Source organism: Leucopleurus acutus, assembly GCF_964270905.1.
Source record: "Leucopleurus acutus genome assembly, chromosome: 16".
Taxonomy (NCBI): domain Eukaryota; kingdom Metazoa; phylum Chordata; class Mammalia; order Artiodactyla; family Delphinidae; genus Leucopleurus; species Leucopleurus acutus.
The window spans coordinates 71364548-71381089 of record NC_139158.1 but is presented as its reverse complement, the minus strand read 5'-3'; the positions used below and the strand labels follow the sequence as shown (position 1 = coordinate 71381089).

The following is a 16542-nucleotide window of genomic DNA, read 5'->3' as shown; positions in this document are numbered from 1 at the left end:
GAACTCAACTAGGACAACTCAACAGACTAGGGGTGACTTCATGTTTGGAGTCCTCTTCATTCACGTGTTTAGCAGGTGATGCTCGTACAGGTTGGGACCTGTGGCTGTTGGCCAGAACATCTATACGTGGCATATCCACGTAGCCTATCCAGGTGGCCGCAGACCTGCATGGAGGCTCCAAGTGCCCCAAGTGAACCAGGCAGAAGCTGTATAGCCTTTTATGACCTAGCCTCAGAAGTCACAGTGTCAGTAACATAGTGCCAGATTGAGAGGGAGGGAACAGAGATCTCACCTCTCAATGGCAGGAGAACCAAAACCACAGTGTAAGAGAAGAGCACATGGGATGGGAGGTAATTGTTGAGCACATTTTTGGAATGTATTCCAAATACATTTCCATGACACTCCCTGCTGTTCCAGAGCTGCTTGTTCTCAGCTGGCCCCCAGGTCTGCCCTTTGAGCAAAGTGGCCTCCCCCATCCCTAACACTGTGTTCTGGCTTGGCTACTCTGAATAAGCCCTGCACTAGGGCTTCAGTGTCAGAGAATGGAAGCCTACAGAGCCTTAACATGAAAAAATCATTTGAAATTCAGGATGTGACTTGAGCCTTTCTCCCCAAGGTTTTAAATTTCCAAAAATGTATAAAATAGATAACTAATGTGAACCTACTATATAGCACAGGGAACTCTACTGAATGCTCTGTGGTGACCCAAATGGGAAGGAAATCTAAAAAAGAGGAGATATATGTATACGTATAACCATTCACTTGGCTGTACAGCAGAAACTAACACAACACTGTAAAGCAACTAGACTCCAATACAAATTTCAAAAAATGAACTTCCAAAAATGTTAATTCCTCGACAGACTATTTTCCTGGCTTCAATTATCCAACTCCATGTGAACAACTCAGGTCTTGAGACTGGACACCTTTCCTAAGCCTTAGTTAGGTATTTCTAGCTATTTACTGGTTATTACCACTTGCACGTATTGCCACTGTCTCAGCTGGCTCCTATGCTCTGCAACTGCTCACGCTTCAGAATCCCTGTCTTCCAAAAACTCCGCCACTGTCCCAGGCAGTCAGGCTTAAAATCTTGCCAACCTGACCTCTAACGCCCAGACCAAATCTATTTCAGAATGCCACCTTTCCTACAACAGCATCTTAAATCCACACTCTCGTTACTTCCTCTTGGAGTTATATGACACTCCCCCTAAGGACCTTCCTTCCAAAGTTCTATCTTTACAGAACCCACCAGCTAAGCTATTCCCATTGCACCATACCCCTTACACACTGGCAGTGGTTTTGCAATCTTCTATCTGGCTTTCAGGCTTTCCCCAAAGCTGGTTACCAGTGTATCCAGTACATTTGCACAATGCACAAATGCTGTGCATTTCCACATCAACTGCTCCGTTCAAGCAGGTACAGTCTCTCCCATTGTCCTTGGGACAGATGATCACATTTTGCCCTGCATTATAACCTAAAACGATGATAGAACTGAGTGGCAGGAGCTCAGAGGAGAGGGACAAAGTGTGGGTGAAGGCAACAGCCTCCAAATGGTTGTGCCTGTGTGCAGCTGGGAGATGAAGGAGTGAGTAAGCTATGTAAAGAAGATACCTATCAACTATTTTACCTTTTTCATTAGGTACAGTGGGGCAAACAGACTGTGGGTTAAGTTTGTTTTCTATCCTTTTGAGCTAGTCCAAAAGCTGTACAGTATTCATAAGCTTGAGTTATTTATGCTTCTGATAAAAGAGACTCAAATCTAGAACTGGAGTTGAAAGAAAAGACTTCAATGAAAGACTGATGCATAAATTATAAAAATACAGATTCAAACAGGTTTAATTTAAAAAATGGAACATACCTTACAGAAGTTAGAAATGTTATCCCTCTCTGGGCACTATAGAAGATGCACAGACCTTCCACAGCTCATAGAAGAAAGACTGTATAGACAATTTTGATAAAGAATGGAGGGACAATTCAAAAAGAGTTTATAAAGAGAGAATCTGGAGGCAGAAAATGCTTGAAGAGGCTTGGTCCTCAGAAATTGTTCTGGAATGCCGTTTCACTTGTATCAATATCATGTTCCTGGATGAGGGAATAAGACAGAGAATTTTAGAATTTCAGTTCAAAACCTGAAATGTGAACTCTTTGTTGTTTTGGACTTTGATTAGAGATTCTAAATCATCATTGATTGGGACACATAGCTAATCTCTGGGCTTTAAGGCTAAATCCAGCCCGAGGATTAAGTTTTCACGACCAGGACAGGGCTTTGACCACAGCCCACCACCCACCATGATGAATGGGGAGCAAATACATTTGAAGGTACTGATGCAGACACCACACCAGACTTCTTACCTTGGCCTTAGGGGCCTGACCCTGCCTTGCCACCAAGGTAAGTACTGCTGGGAATCTACCTGGCCCCGATCCCACATTTCAGTGCTGAGCAAGTCTACCAATACCTTGCCTCTGAGTTGCTTTCCTGGTACTGATCTCAGAGCACTCTAATTGCCCAGATGTTCCTGTCTCGCTCACTGCACGTAGCTCAGGCAGACAGCAACGACAGCATTCACCGCCACAGCCCTGACATCTAGCACCAGGCCGGCACATACGAGGCATATATTATAGTATGAGTACACAGCAGAGCCAGCTCCCGCCAGTAGTGGCTCAGATCCTAATCAGTCTTTCTGTTCAGCACCTAAAATCGTGTGTGTGTGTGTGTGTGTGTGTGTGTATGAAAGATGGACATTCTCTTTATACTGTTTTATAGTCCTTTCCCCCCACCCCATTCACTGTATCATGAATGTCTTCCTAAGTCCTTAAACATCCTTCTAAACATTCTTAATCTTATGGATGCACCCTAGGTACTTGTTCCCTACTGATGAGAGTTTTTCTTCAATTAAAACAGTGCTTCACTGAGCATCCTGACTGGTAAATCTGCACACATTCAGAATATGTATATATATTTTGGCCACGCCACATGGCATGCAGGATCTTAGTTCCCCGCCCAGGGATTGAATCTGTGCCCCCTGCAGTGGAAGTGTGGAATCTTAACCACTGGACCACCAGGGAAATCCCAGGATTATATTATTAAGACAAATTCTAAGCATTAGAATTGCTGGGTCAAAGGTATATATATATATATATATATATATATATATATATATATATATATTTAGGGCTTCTGAACGATATTATAAAAAATATCTCCATAAAAGTGGAACCAGCTTATTCTCTCATCAGTAGTATATAAATGAATGCCCATTTACCAACCTTGGTTGGACATTTAATTTTAGAAATCCTGTCCAGGGATACGCAAGATGAAGGCCAGGCATAATTTTTAAGTTCTTGGTCCTCAGCCCTGGGCAAGATGATTTCTAACATAAGGTGCTGACCTCACGTCCTGCTGCTCCATCCTTGGTTCAGTTATCTCCAGCCACACAGGCATTACTGCTGTCCCTCAAACAAGCCAGGCAGAGCCCAGCCTTAGGGACTCTGCACAGGTCTTCTCTCTGCCTGGGACACTTGTCCCCCAGCTATCTCCATGGCCAACTCCCTCAACACCTTCAAGTCTTTGCTCCCATGTCAGCTTTGTAGTGTGGCCTATCCTGACCACCCTATTTAATTTAATATCACCACATTCAGCACACTGATCCCTCTGACCCTGCTCTACTTTTTAATAGCGCTTATCATCTCCTAGCATCCTATGTGATTTACTTATATATTACGTTTATTGTTTACTGTCTCCTCCAGCTAGATATATGTCCCAGAAGTGCAGGGAACATCATCTGTTTTGTTCACCTAGTAGCTAGTGAAATGCCCGCAGAATGAATGGCATGGAACACGAGAAGTCCAGTTTATGGATGATATCACCACTGGAAGGACTCCCACTTGAGTGGGCCTTCTGGGTTCTGTACCTGGTTCAATTTCTTGAATTCCACCACTTGGAAGAAGATGTGCTCGAGGATATGTTTGGCATCTTGCTGGTCCTTTGGTAGTTTATTGGTGACTCCAAGGATGTCACCACACTTCCTGATGTAGAATTCCAGGTCTTCTTCAGTACCTAAGCACAGCTGGGGCAGTTAGGTTCACCCGTGACTCTGCCCTTCCCCAAGTACAGACTTACTGTGGTTTGGGTATCCCTGTCAAGTTCCTACATCTCTCAAGATCACTCACCTCTCCCTTGGGTAATGTGACCAAAGGACTTAAACAGTGACAAACTGTAGAGGTCTCTGATGTGCTGTTTTTGTAAATTAGGACAAAAGTGTGACACTCCTAATTAGAATAAAGCTAGCCAGGTTCTGGCTCGCTATCACCAGATCTGGCATTCCTACGTTACAAAGAACAGGACCCACCAGCGGGGAATCAAAGTACCATTCTCTGATTGCCGCAAGGATCATTATGTGAAGGACATATGCGTATTTTATTTTATTTATATTATTTATTTAAAAAAATTTTTTTGGCTGCACCACGCAGCTTGCAGGATCTCAGTTCCCTGACCAGGGATCAAACCCGCGCCCCCAGCAGTGGAAGCATGGAGTCTTAACCACTGTATTGCCAGGGAAGTCCCAGGGGTATTTTAAATAGCATTTACTATAGCAATATTATAGGAAAGGAAATAAAAGAAACAAAAAATCATCCATAATTCTCTGTGTAACCATCCCCAGTCCTGTATCAAGGATGGACAGCCATTACTGCCCTACTTACACTATACTGTAATTTCTTTTCTTCCCCTCTGATTTGCATTTTTAAAGTTATGATAGAAGTGTTCTCTCACTCTAGCTCTACCCCCACCAATACTTCCTAGGGTAATTACTGCCATGTATGTCTACATGTCTACATATGTGTAAAAACAGGGGATCAAACTATAATAGTTCTGTAAGTTGCTGTCATCAGTTAACAATGTAACATGGACATGCCAGTCAAAGCTTATGCTCCACATCTTTCTTTGAACACATGTATAATATTCCACTTTGTCTCATATTTTTTTAAACCAATTCTCCTACTGATAGACTATTAGACTGTTGTTGTCTATTTTTTGAATGCTACAATTAATATCTCTGTATCTTTTCTGTTATGCATTTCTACTAGGATTTCTGCAGGATAAACCGCTAGAAACAGAAACGCATGGTCAAAGGGTCTGATCCTTCACAGGTCTATTATTCCCACTGGACTAATTACTAGGTCTTGCTAATTTCTGATTGCCTAGTACCTACCACAATGCCCGGCATGGAACAGAGATGCAGTAAAGGTGTCTGACATTGAACTATTTTCATTTTTGCACATTCCTTTCTGGTGTTCGAGCACATATAGATGTTCACATAGTTGGGATCCTACTCTAAGTGCAGTTTTATATCTTGCTTTCTTCATTTAGGAATCTCAGTGTCACCCCCTGGCCTTTGTAAGCCTCTTTTATAAAGACTACATATTGTCCCACTGATTGAATGTGGTGCAATTTACTACCATTTCCCTGTGAGTGAACACTAAGGCTATTCCCAACTGTATTTTATTTTTTAATAAGTAATGTCGTAGTCATCTGTGTACCTTCATTTATCTCCCTAGGTTAGATTCCCAGGAGTGGGGTCACTGCCTCAATTTTCTGTCTCCAAATCCATGTGTGCAGGCCCACCTGCTGTGCTGGAGGAAGGGCATGTCAGGAGGAGCACGGGGCTGAGAGTCGGGAACACCACCCACCCTGCAGCTCTGCAGCCCGGAGCCTCATTTCCTCACCCACGGGTCAGGGTGGGCACACTTGACTCTCTCTAGAATCCCTTCCAATTTGAAGTCTCTGTAATTCTCTTGGCCCTGACTGAATTTTTTTATTCAACGGCTCCTGTGACCAATGGCCTAGGTTTGCTAAGAGGCAGCCAGAGTCAGAATTCATCCTGGGGTCACCCAACAGGTCAGAACTAAAGACACACAGGAATTAAAGCTGAGACCCTGGCCTCTGCCTGGCACCATGTTCTAGCTCACTGAGCTAACTGACCCCTAGGGAAACAAGCCACATCATTCACATGAAATAAACACAAACTGTGCTTTTACACTTCCATTCATATTGTTCTCCCTAAACAAACTCTAAGCTTTCTTTCAGGGCAAATCTCAGAAATTCACAATTTAATAAAACTCACAAAAGAAAACAAACAAGAATTTGACCACACTCACACTTATTGGTGATCTGAGCAAGCCGGGCCTTCTCAGAGGAGAACGTCTCATCTAAGTCAAACAGCTCCAGCGGAGGGGGTGATAATTCCCTGAAGCTAGGAGGGAAAACCTGAAAGGCAATAAAGTCTTTCATGAAAGAGCGCATCCAAAGCCATAACCGACGATGATGAGATGTAAGGAAAATGAGACGAAGAACGGCCCAGCGCCCATCACCTCCTTCCGCCCTAACCCATGAGGCCACAGCAAGCAAGACGGCGGCCCAGTGCAAGCAACCCAGTAGAACCAGCTCCAAGCATGCCGCCAAACTCGCCAAGCTGATGTACCAGCGCCCTTGCATGTACCGACTCATGCAAGGACACACAGCTTGGGGCTTATCCGGCTTATTTGCATTTTGTGCAAATTTGTGTTGAACATGAGTCGTTTGCATGAGTCGTTTCTCATCTGATGATGAGTTCTTCAGGGACAGAAATTGGGGAAACAGATGTAGATTAATGTAGAAAGTGCTGAACCTATAGCCAGAATTTGCAGGTATGAGGCAGTGGTGTGCTGATAAATGTTGAGCTATCACTCGAAACGAGAGGCCTCATCTGTAGCATTTGTCATTTCCCGTTTTGTAAACACTTCCACTGTGGCCGATTTTCAGGTTACCAAGGTGAAGCCAATTGGCTCATAACCTTCCAGAATGTGGTGGGATAAGACAATTTTGAAGGCAAGTGGAACTCACGCTGGACTGGAATGTTGAAAAATAACCTATAGACACATGACTGTCCCCTGGGCTCTTAGAACTGTGCTGTGAATCTGACTGCCCGTTGCCTGGAGAGCTCAAAGCTTTCTAGCACAAAGCTCTTCCTCCTTTTCAGCCAGGTGTTCTCATACATGCCCTTCAACCCCACAAGACAGGAAACGTTTAACAGCCAGAGAGGTCCACACCCGTGATTCCTCAGTTGGGAACTACACCAAATGGAAGTCCCTGTGGAATACTAACAGGTTTGGTCTCTATGCATGTTTTGAGCCAGAGAAACATGACCCCATGAGGAAGCCAGCCCCACACGAGGCCAGCTGGTGAGGGAGGGGCAAACAGCGGGGCTCCGCGGCAGGATGCCCCCCACACACCCACTGACCGCTGGCTGAAGGGCTGGCAGTGGCGTCTCAAACTGAGGTTGGATGAGCTGGAGAGGTTCATGTTTCACGTTTAGCTGTTCGTGAGCCCTGTGTTAAGAAGAAGATAAAAAAGCAGGAATCAAGATGAGACACTGATGCAAAGCATGTCTATCTGATCTCACGGTGCTCGTCTCCAACGATCAGGAGGCTTAGCACTTTGGCAAAAAAATAAAAATCACACAAAATGTATTGTTACACGTAATGTAATGATCCTTTCAGGAATCTTCTCTACTGCAACAGACGGCATGACTTTATTGAGAACTGAAAGGGAAAGTTCATTCAAGTTTCCTATCGGGCTTCTCCTAAATAGGCTTTTAATTTTTACCCACTGGACACCGTGAATCTTGTAACTCACTGTGTTTCCTTCTCTGTTTTCACCGTCAAGAGACAGGAGTCAAATCTGAAGTCTGCTTCTGGCGACTGAACAGATCCACAGGATATGCACTTCTGTGTGCTCATTCACTCCACAAACATCTACTGAACACCTACTGTGTACCAGGCAGTTTTATCTGCCAGAAGTACGGCAGCAGGGGAAAAAAGAGACCAAGGCAGGCCCTCATGGGACTGACATTCTAGCGGAAGAGAGACACACAATAAACAAAAGCCAAGATGCCAGGGATTAAGAAGCATTAGGAAGAAAAGCTAATCTGGAGAGAGGGACAGAGACAGGGAAGGGGCAGGGAGTGGGGCTTTGCCAGAGCAGCCCTGAGTGAGGGAGGGGCAGGTCAGGCAGTCTCCCTCAGAGGCGTCCCAGGCAGAGGCCAGAACAAGAGGAGGGAAAGGGGAGCGAGACATTTTCACGGAACAGCAGGGCAGCCAGAGCAGCTGTGGCGGAGTGAGAACGGCACGAAGGAGTTAATGGAGTCAAGGGCTGACCTTCCCCCACGGTAGTTTTTTTATTGCGGCTTCCCCTTTGCCTCCGTCCTCCCAAACCTTAATTTGACCTTCTGCATCGGGGTATAGATTGTACAAGCTCTGTGACCTCCTCTGGGAATGAGGCAAATTAAAATATACTCACTCACCCAACTTAAATTGTGTGCTCATTTGTGGCCTTTCAAAATTCATCTAAGCAAGCAAATGCCAAGGGGTGTGGACAAAGTTCATGACTTTCTCTGTAGGGGTGCTTTGAGAAAGGAGACAGGTCTATGACCGCAGAAAGATGGCTAGCTGAGCTTATGCCGTCACCACCTCCACTAGTCCAAGATGCTTGGGGAGCGTCTATCCTAGCAATGAGCAGATGATCCCCACGGAGAGAAGAGAAATAACTTTTCTTGAGCATCTACCACATGCCACGTGCTGTGCCTGACCCTGTGCGAGGCACTTATTTAATGTAATCCTCAAAACAGCCCTGGAAAGTGGGTGTAATCTCTTCCAGAAGAGGAAACAGAGGTATAGAGTTGAAGTAGCTCCCCAAGGTCATGTGCTTAGGAAGCAACAAAGGCAAGGTCAGAATTCAGACCTGGCTAATCCCTGCCAACCAGAAGCCCCACGACTCAGTCTACCCAGATGGCAGAATTAGAGGCAGTTCTAAGCTAAAGGTTCTAGTACCCACACACAAAGAACCCTGATGCCAAGTCCTGGCCTTGGTCATTCTAGCCATGACATTCTGTTTTCTGTCCCTAGGTAGAGCTGACTGTGCTGAAGCCCTGTGTAAGTAATAAAATAAATTCCATTAAGTCTTCCCTTTGTCCACTCGGCTCACCACCTGCCCAAATCGTCCTCCTACTAGTAGCCAACATGTACTTGATGGCGGTGGGGAATGGGTGGAGAAGCTAATCTTAAAAGCAAGCAAAACCTAATTCAGAAAGATGATCAATATGGGAAAAGGGCAAGAATAAATGCCACTGCTACACACAAATCTGTGAAATGGGGCTGCTCTATATTCCAGAATACTCTGGCCTGACCTCTGGTGGTGCATTTTCACCGCCCATGTCTCACTCTGCATCCCACCATGGACTCTGAGGGCAGGGACCGCCACACTGTTTGTCTCTACCTCACACCCCACAGGCATCAATAAAGACCGGCTGGACAAATGAAGTCACTTCAGAGCAATACCCTACAGCTGACAGAAATATTTAATGACGAATGCAATTTTTACTCAAAAAGAGAAACTGCATTCAAAAGTTGTTACATGTGAATAAAAATACCTAAGAGCTCCATACAGAAACTGTAAACCAGTAACTCCTGCCCTTTGCTGTGGTATGAAAGACAAATACAATTAAAGGAGCCGTCCAAGCCTCTGAAACATCCACCACCTGACTCTGCCGACACTAAAATAGCAGACAGTTCCAATCAGTCCCTCATTCAACACTGAAGAATGGTCGTGATGGCCTGGTCCACCTGCATCAGGAGAGAAGCAAGTCAAAACGGCAGAAGCCGGTCGGACTGGAAGCAGCCAGCGGAGCAGCCTGCTGGAACTTCTGTTATCCTAAGAAAAGCCCTGAGTTAGAAGGAGAACATCAGAGCTCAAAACCAAAGTGCAAATGAAGAGCCAAATGTGCAGGCAGGACTTACAACCTGGCTGCCACCCGCAGGCTGCAGGTGGTGAGGGGGTGACAGAGATGCCCCGGCAGCTCTGGGGGTGTCAGTGTTGTTCTCTTTTTCAGAGACTCTCTAACTTCCTACAGTAATAAATCTCCAGATAATTTCTTCCCAGGTTCAGGGTTAGGAGCGGCTGGATGCAAATTCAGGTGCCACCAAAACCTAGCCGCGTGACCTTAAGCAACTCACTTATTTTTTCTGTGCCTCAGTGTCCTCATACGTAAAACAGGGATAATAACTGTATTGTGATTAGTAGATGATAAAGCAATGTACATAAAAAAATTAACACGGTACTTGTTAGGAGTCAAGGCTAAATGCAGTTCAAATGGCAACTAGGAATGAACTTCCTTGCCTGGACATACCCTGCCTTTGCTCAGAAAGCAACCTCCCTGCAGAATGTTCTCTCCCAACACCCCAAACCATCTCCTGAAATCCTCTCACCCCTTAAAGTGCGCCATCCATCAGAGGGCCAAGCAGACACAAGTCACGCAGAAATGTTTTTTGAAATCCTCAATGCCTGGCTAAAACGGCCCCTCTTTCTTAAAGCCTTCCCTGCTTACCCCAGTCAGAATCGAATTCTCTCTCCTCATTATGCCATGGCCTCCAGTTTTACATTTCACATTTAGCATTAGATTAACCTTGCATCACGGCTTTTGTCTGTCTCCTCCATAAAACCATACACTTTAGGTACGGTGCTCAGCACAGTCAGAGCTCTATGAGTGCTTGATGACCTTGAACATAAGTACAGGGCCAGGATGTTAGACAATCATCTGTAGCTGTGCCTTCAGCCTTTGGTTTATCCAGATGTAGATCCCGTGCCAGGCCAGAGATGCTCAAAAGTGTTAGGCCCTGCCCCTGTTGTTAGGGATGCAGAACACCACCAACAAAGCCGGCATGAAACAGAGTCAAGGACTGGCCTGAAAGACACTCAGGCCTGGCTTGAGATCCCTGCTCCCACCGTGGGAGAATCCTTTCCCTCTCTAAACCTCAGTTTCCTCAGCTGGAAGTGAGGCAGGTAACTCAGAGGACCACTGAAAGTATTAAATGAAGGCACAGTGTGGAGTGCTTACAGGGTGACTGCCCACCTCGGTTTACTGAGGGGGGTCTCTGGGACGTGGGACTCTCTGTACTCAGACCAGGAATGTCCTGGGCAAACCGGAACAAGTTGGTTTCTCTAAATGTCCAATACAGAGCCTGGAACACAGCAGGAACTGACAACTGCTGGCAGTTTCCTCTGTATCGAGCCCCGCCCCAAACTCCCAGCTGTCTCGGCCAACCTCCTCACAGGTCTGAGAACACGTTTTGCACACCGCACTTGCCGTGCCCCTAACTCCCGCCCCCAGGCTAGTGTTTTCAAACCGAACACTCAATGGCGTGCAGAGCAGCTGAGAGAGCCGAGGTACTGACTTGATGACCTTGGGGAGGGAAGTGGTATCCAGCTGGTAGATGGACAGGTCGAAGAGGGTGGTGAAGTCCCGAGGGTTCTCATCGCCCTCCTGGAGACACACTCGCAGCCGCTCGGACAGGGTGGCCGTGTCGGGCAGCATCATGTAGTCGGAAATCTGAAAGCCACAAGAGGGTTCCTTTCAGCATAGCAGGGGCAAGAATTTACTCTGTCTGGTCTCCAGCGCCTCAGGTCTAAATCTGCAATATTTCTACTCTCTTGCTAAGACATCTCACTGTTCATGATCACTGACAACTAAAGCTTAAATAAGCCACTCTCGGTGGAAAGAAGGACAAAGGTCACCTGGGTAATCCCCAACGCTGACAAAACCCAGCTCTGCAATGATTCATGCTGGTCCGCACACAGCTGAATATGGCTGGAGAAACGCACAACCCTGCTGACTGGTCTCCTTTTCATTACACACTGATCTTGAGTGCTCAGCCATCAACTAAATTCTCAACTTCATTCCCTTTTCCCATTCTCGTAGGCAACACTTTCCTTCTGTCACTTCAACCATCTAATATGATTTTCTATCTCTTAATTTTAGCTGATGATCTTATTTTCTACATCAGTGAGAAAAAAGACACAATCATAAAAGAAAGTCCACAAGCTACCATTTCAACATCTATCCTCTCTCCACCCACTAGCATCTGGGCCGTACACTCTGCTTTCTCTCCTGTCCTGTGTTCGAACCACCTGTGACCCCAGCACAGACAACCCCTCCTTGGACACTAGACCCCAGCCCTTCTCACCTAGCCGAGGACATGCCTGCAGCACTGCTGAGAACCCTTAATGATGACATGTACTGTCTGCTGGTAACAGTAAAAGACCGGGAAAACCTAAATAACCATCAATAGGAGACTGGTTAAATATACCACAGTACAAATAATGGAAAATTCAGTTTTCAAAAAACAAAACAAAAAACAATCAAAAGAAAGCTCTTTATGAATACGTACAGAAAAACCTCCAAGACATACTGGTAACTGTGAAAAGCAAGGTGCTAGACAGTGTATACACAAAGCGTACACAGCACCATTTGGGTAAAACAAGGGGGAAGGAGAGCATACACATATGCATATTCATCTCTATATAAAATCTTTCTGGAAGAACATACAAGAAACTGCTAAGACTGCTGTCACTGGGGAGGGGAACCAAGTGGCTGGGCAAAGACAGAAGGAAGACTGTTCATTGCGTATGCTTTTGAATTCCAAACTATGTGAAGGCATTACCTAGTCGAGCAATAAACTGAAGTTTAAATAAATGCATGCGGGCAACCAGGAGTCTGTGTATTCCTAATTTCCCTTTGAACTGCATTTAGCCTTGACTTCTAACAAGGCCAACTTGGTGATAGTTTTAAAAACTGGTCTCTGAAGTCACCCACAACATACTGTTCCACATTCTCCAGAGCCAGCACTTGGGGAAACGTGCCTGAGCGTGACGGAAATGAGACGTCAAGACAAACAGGCTCACTTTTCCCTATATCCCAAGTGTCGAAAACTCCCCCAATTCTCAAACTTTTTTTTTAGACAAGAAACAAGGGAGAAGCGTCAACAAATAAATGCCCTTCCTAGCACTATTTGGCTGTTGTAGAGGCTTCAACCCTCTAATAGGACAGGGATGAAGGTGAGAGCAGTAACAAGGGCGCTGACTATGGCAGAACATACACTCGGGTCACGGCACAGAGGTAAGTATGGGCCCAGCAACCCCAAAGGTCCCGTGGCTGATTCTTAGCTCCGCACAGAAGCCTGCTACAAAATCCTAGTTCAGACAAGTAGCAAGGACTTAGATGTCCAGACAGAAACATAAAAAGAGTGCTCCCCAGGGAGATCAGCTTGGCGCTTTGTGACCACCTTGAGGGGTGGGATAGGGAGGGTGAGAGGGAGACGCAAAAGGGAGGAGATGTGGGGATATATGTATAGCTGATTCCCTTTGTTATAAAGCAGAAACTAACACACCACTGTAAAGCAATTATACCCCAATAAAGATGTTAAAATAAATAAATAAATAAAAATAAATAAAAGGAGTGCTCCCAAGACCACTGGTTTTCATGACTTCCTGGCAGATTTTGAGGTTAAAACTTGTTATGTAAATTCCTTCAGCTCTTTATTATTTTATTAAATATCATTTGAAACTGGGCTATTGTCTGGGTTTGAAACCCATTCCAACATAATAAGATCTGATGTGAAATCACAGGAAGTTTAGATTTTCAGAATTTCTTACTGTACAATGTTACTGGGTCCAGTGTTTTACTTTCCAAAGCCTTACAATACAAAGAATGTTTTTCACCAGGTCTCACAACTGGAAGATATATGAAACTGCACGGTTTTAGAGAAAGGCCTTAACAACACTCCCCTCCTCTGGTTTCTACTGATGCTTCTTCCCTTTGGAACCAGCCCAGTGTCACACGTGGTGGAGTGTGAACAACAGAGCAGTAGAAAAGGCTCAGGCTCCGGAATCAGCCTGAAGTGGGTGTTAAGAATGGCTTGAGCAGGTATTAATCGAAGTGGGAACCTTGAAGAATTTACTTACTTCAGCTTCCTCAGCTAGAAAACAGGAATGACAGAAACTTAGCAGGAGCAAAGTGGCCACACAGGACAGGAGCAGATGCAGCACCTCTTAGTGCTGCTTCCCTCGACCCACGACACTCTAAGTAGGATTGGCGGCTGTCAAAGATGCCGTCCACTCAGAGTTGGGTCCTGTGAGACCTGAAAAGCGAATTCCTGGCTGTACCCCAATTCTTCTGTTTTGGGGGCGAACATCACTTTTTAGGAGAAATTTAAGCAAAATAGCTCCACACTTAATGTTTCCAGGTAAGGGAGTATTTTAGACATAGGGCGCTCGCGTTTGCTAACCCTAGTCAGCCCCTGGGTTTCCCAGAGAAGTCAGTCCTCAGCTGAGGGCAGGAGCAGTCAGCGGGCAGCCATTTCTGATGGCCTCTGCCCACCTCCTGCTACCTATCGCCAAGAAATCACTTTCCTGACATTTCAGAGTTTAAGAAACACAGAACTAAAGGAAGAACGAGTAGACTTTGAATTAGGAGACCTGGGTTTGAGTCCCAGCTCTGTAATTGCTTGCTCTTTGGGCATATTACAATCCTGAAGAATTCAGTTTCCTCATCTGTAAAATGAGAATCAGACCATCTACCTCCCAGGGCTGTGGTGAGGTTTAAACAGGATGATTTATGTGGAAGTATGTGATATACAGTGCTTGGTAGATAATAAATACAAGAGTTTTTTTTTTAACGTCTTGATAGATATATAGCCCTTTTTACAGCCTTTAGTTTAACAAGTAAATTTACATCTATTCATTTAGGCCTCACAATTATCCTGTGAGACAAAGAACACAGGTATTAGTGTTCCCAAAACTAATGAGAAAACTAAGATGAAAAAGGTCCGAAATAACCTGCTTAAGGTCCCAGGGCTCATGGTGGAGTGGGACCTAGAATGTAGTTACTGGTTCCTAGTCCAGTGCTGGTCTCACCACTCTTATTTGTCTGATAAGTATTATCATAATGCCCTTAGGATTGTTATTCCTAAAGGCAACAAAACGAGAGTTTAAAACTTAAATTCTGATGATCTTTGTTTCTTCATGAAAAAATTAGTTTTTTACCCTTCATATTTTTGAAAGAAGTATTTCTCTACAGATACTGACTCTGAAAGTTTGGGCCAGAAGGCATAAATTAAATTCCAATTATTACATATACAGAGAGAGGCTCCCACCCCACTGAACTCTACGACGAATTATATAATTCATTGATTTATTATTTTTTTACAACATGGCCTTCGTCTTGCCAAAAAGCATCACTCCTTGGGCTTCCCTGGTGGCGCAGTGGTTGAGAATCTACCTGCTAATACAGGGGACACGGGTTCGAGCCCTGGTCTGGGAAGATCCCACATGCCGCGGAGCAACTGGGCCCGTGAGCCACAACTACTGAGCCTGCGCGTCTGGAGCCTGTGCTCCGCAACAAGAGAGGCCGCGATTGTGAGAGGCCTGCGCACTGCGATGAAAAGCGGCCCCTGCTTGCCACAACTAGAGAAAGCCCTCGCACAGAAACGAAGACCCAACAGAGCCAAAAATAAATAAATAAATTTAAAAAGCATCACTTCTTGCCATCTGTCTAACAGATAAAGTAAGAGATAGATATTCCTTTGGAACTGTTAGAAGTGGTGCTGAGAAGCTGGACCCATTTTTCATTTCAAAGTTTTCTTTTAATGATTCACAACCTCCTACCTCTGGGTCCTCAGCATCAATCTGGTTTAGGTGTATGTCTCCTGTTGTGAGCCACTGGAAAACAACATCCTAAATTAAAAAAAGTAAACACAGAATTACCCATTTGGTTATTGGAGAAAGCTGAGGGCAGGACTAGGGAATTAAACCAATCAAGAAAAATGATAAAGGGAAAGAGAATACCCACCAGTGATTTGAAAAAGTGTAGCCACCCTTATCTTGGTGAAATAATATGAAAACTGCAAAGTCTTCCTTACCCCAGTGCCATTTTTATTATTGGAAATTTATCATTTATCTTAGGGCGCTCTAACCTTTAATCACCAGCCAGAATTTATTAAAATTTGTTCATTGTTCTGAAACAATCCCTGTGTAATGTGCTGATGACAGTCTGGACTTAAAAAGTACAATATAATAAGATGCCCCCAGAATGTGATAAAGACACTGGAACTTCATGTAGATTCTACAGAAACAAGATCCTTTTTTTTTTTTTGGCCGCAGCTCACAGCTTGTGGGATCTTAGTTCCCCAACCAGGGACTGAAACCAAGCCCTCGGCAGTGAAAGTGCAGAGTCCTAACCACCGGACCGCCAAGGAATTCCCAGAAACGAGATCTTAAATCAATCTCTCAATAAGACAATAATCCTTAAGGCTGAAGGAACTTATTTCATTAATGAGAAAGCTCAGTGGGACCTTCTCCCTCTGGTTGAGTGAGTCACCGGCATCACGCCAACATCCAGCTCTGGCCTGCACCCCGTCACCCTTCACAGGACATGTTTCCTTTGCACTTGCCATGCCTTTCCCTCCTTCCCCGCCTCAATCAGGGACAGTCCTATCATAACCCCTCCTAAATCCCACTGTGCTGGCCAGCCCCTCCCCCAACTGACACCTTCCCTGCCTTCATTCAGGTCCCTGTTCCTTCTCTGCCAGCCTCCTAACTGGCTCCAGATTGCCCTCTCCCTTACATCTTCTGCATTCACAGATCTGACTATGCCCAAGGCTCTGGACACTCTACAAGGG

At 45.1% G+C, this 16542-nt stretch overlaps 1 protein-coding gene across 1 annotated transcript in view; it reads right to left on the bottom strand.

The window, feature by feature from the left end:
* Positions 1-1802: 1802 nt before the first annotated feature.
* Positions 1803-16542, bottom strand: part of IFT52 (intraflagellar transport 52) — a 32791-nt gene continuing 18051 nt past the window's right edge. Inside the window, exons 9-14 of the mRNA XM_082857160.1 lie at positions 15530-15598; positions 11263-11417; positions 7275-7362; positions 6154-6262; positions 3909-4054; positions 1803-2079 (exon numbers count right to left, since the gene is read on the bottom strand). Coding sequence (XP_082713286.1) covers positions 2032-2079; positions 3909-4054; positions 6154-6262; positions 7275-7362; positions 11263-11417; positions 15530-15598 — 615 coding nt within the window. The 3' untranslated portion in view covers positions 1803-2031. The remainder of the gene's footprint in view (positions 2080-3908; positions 4055-6153; positions 6263-7274; positions 7363-11262; positions 11418-15529; positions 15599-16542) is intronic.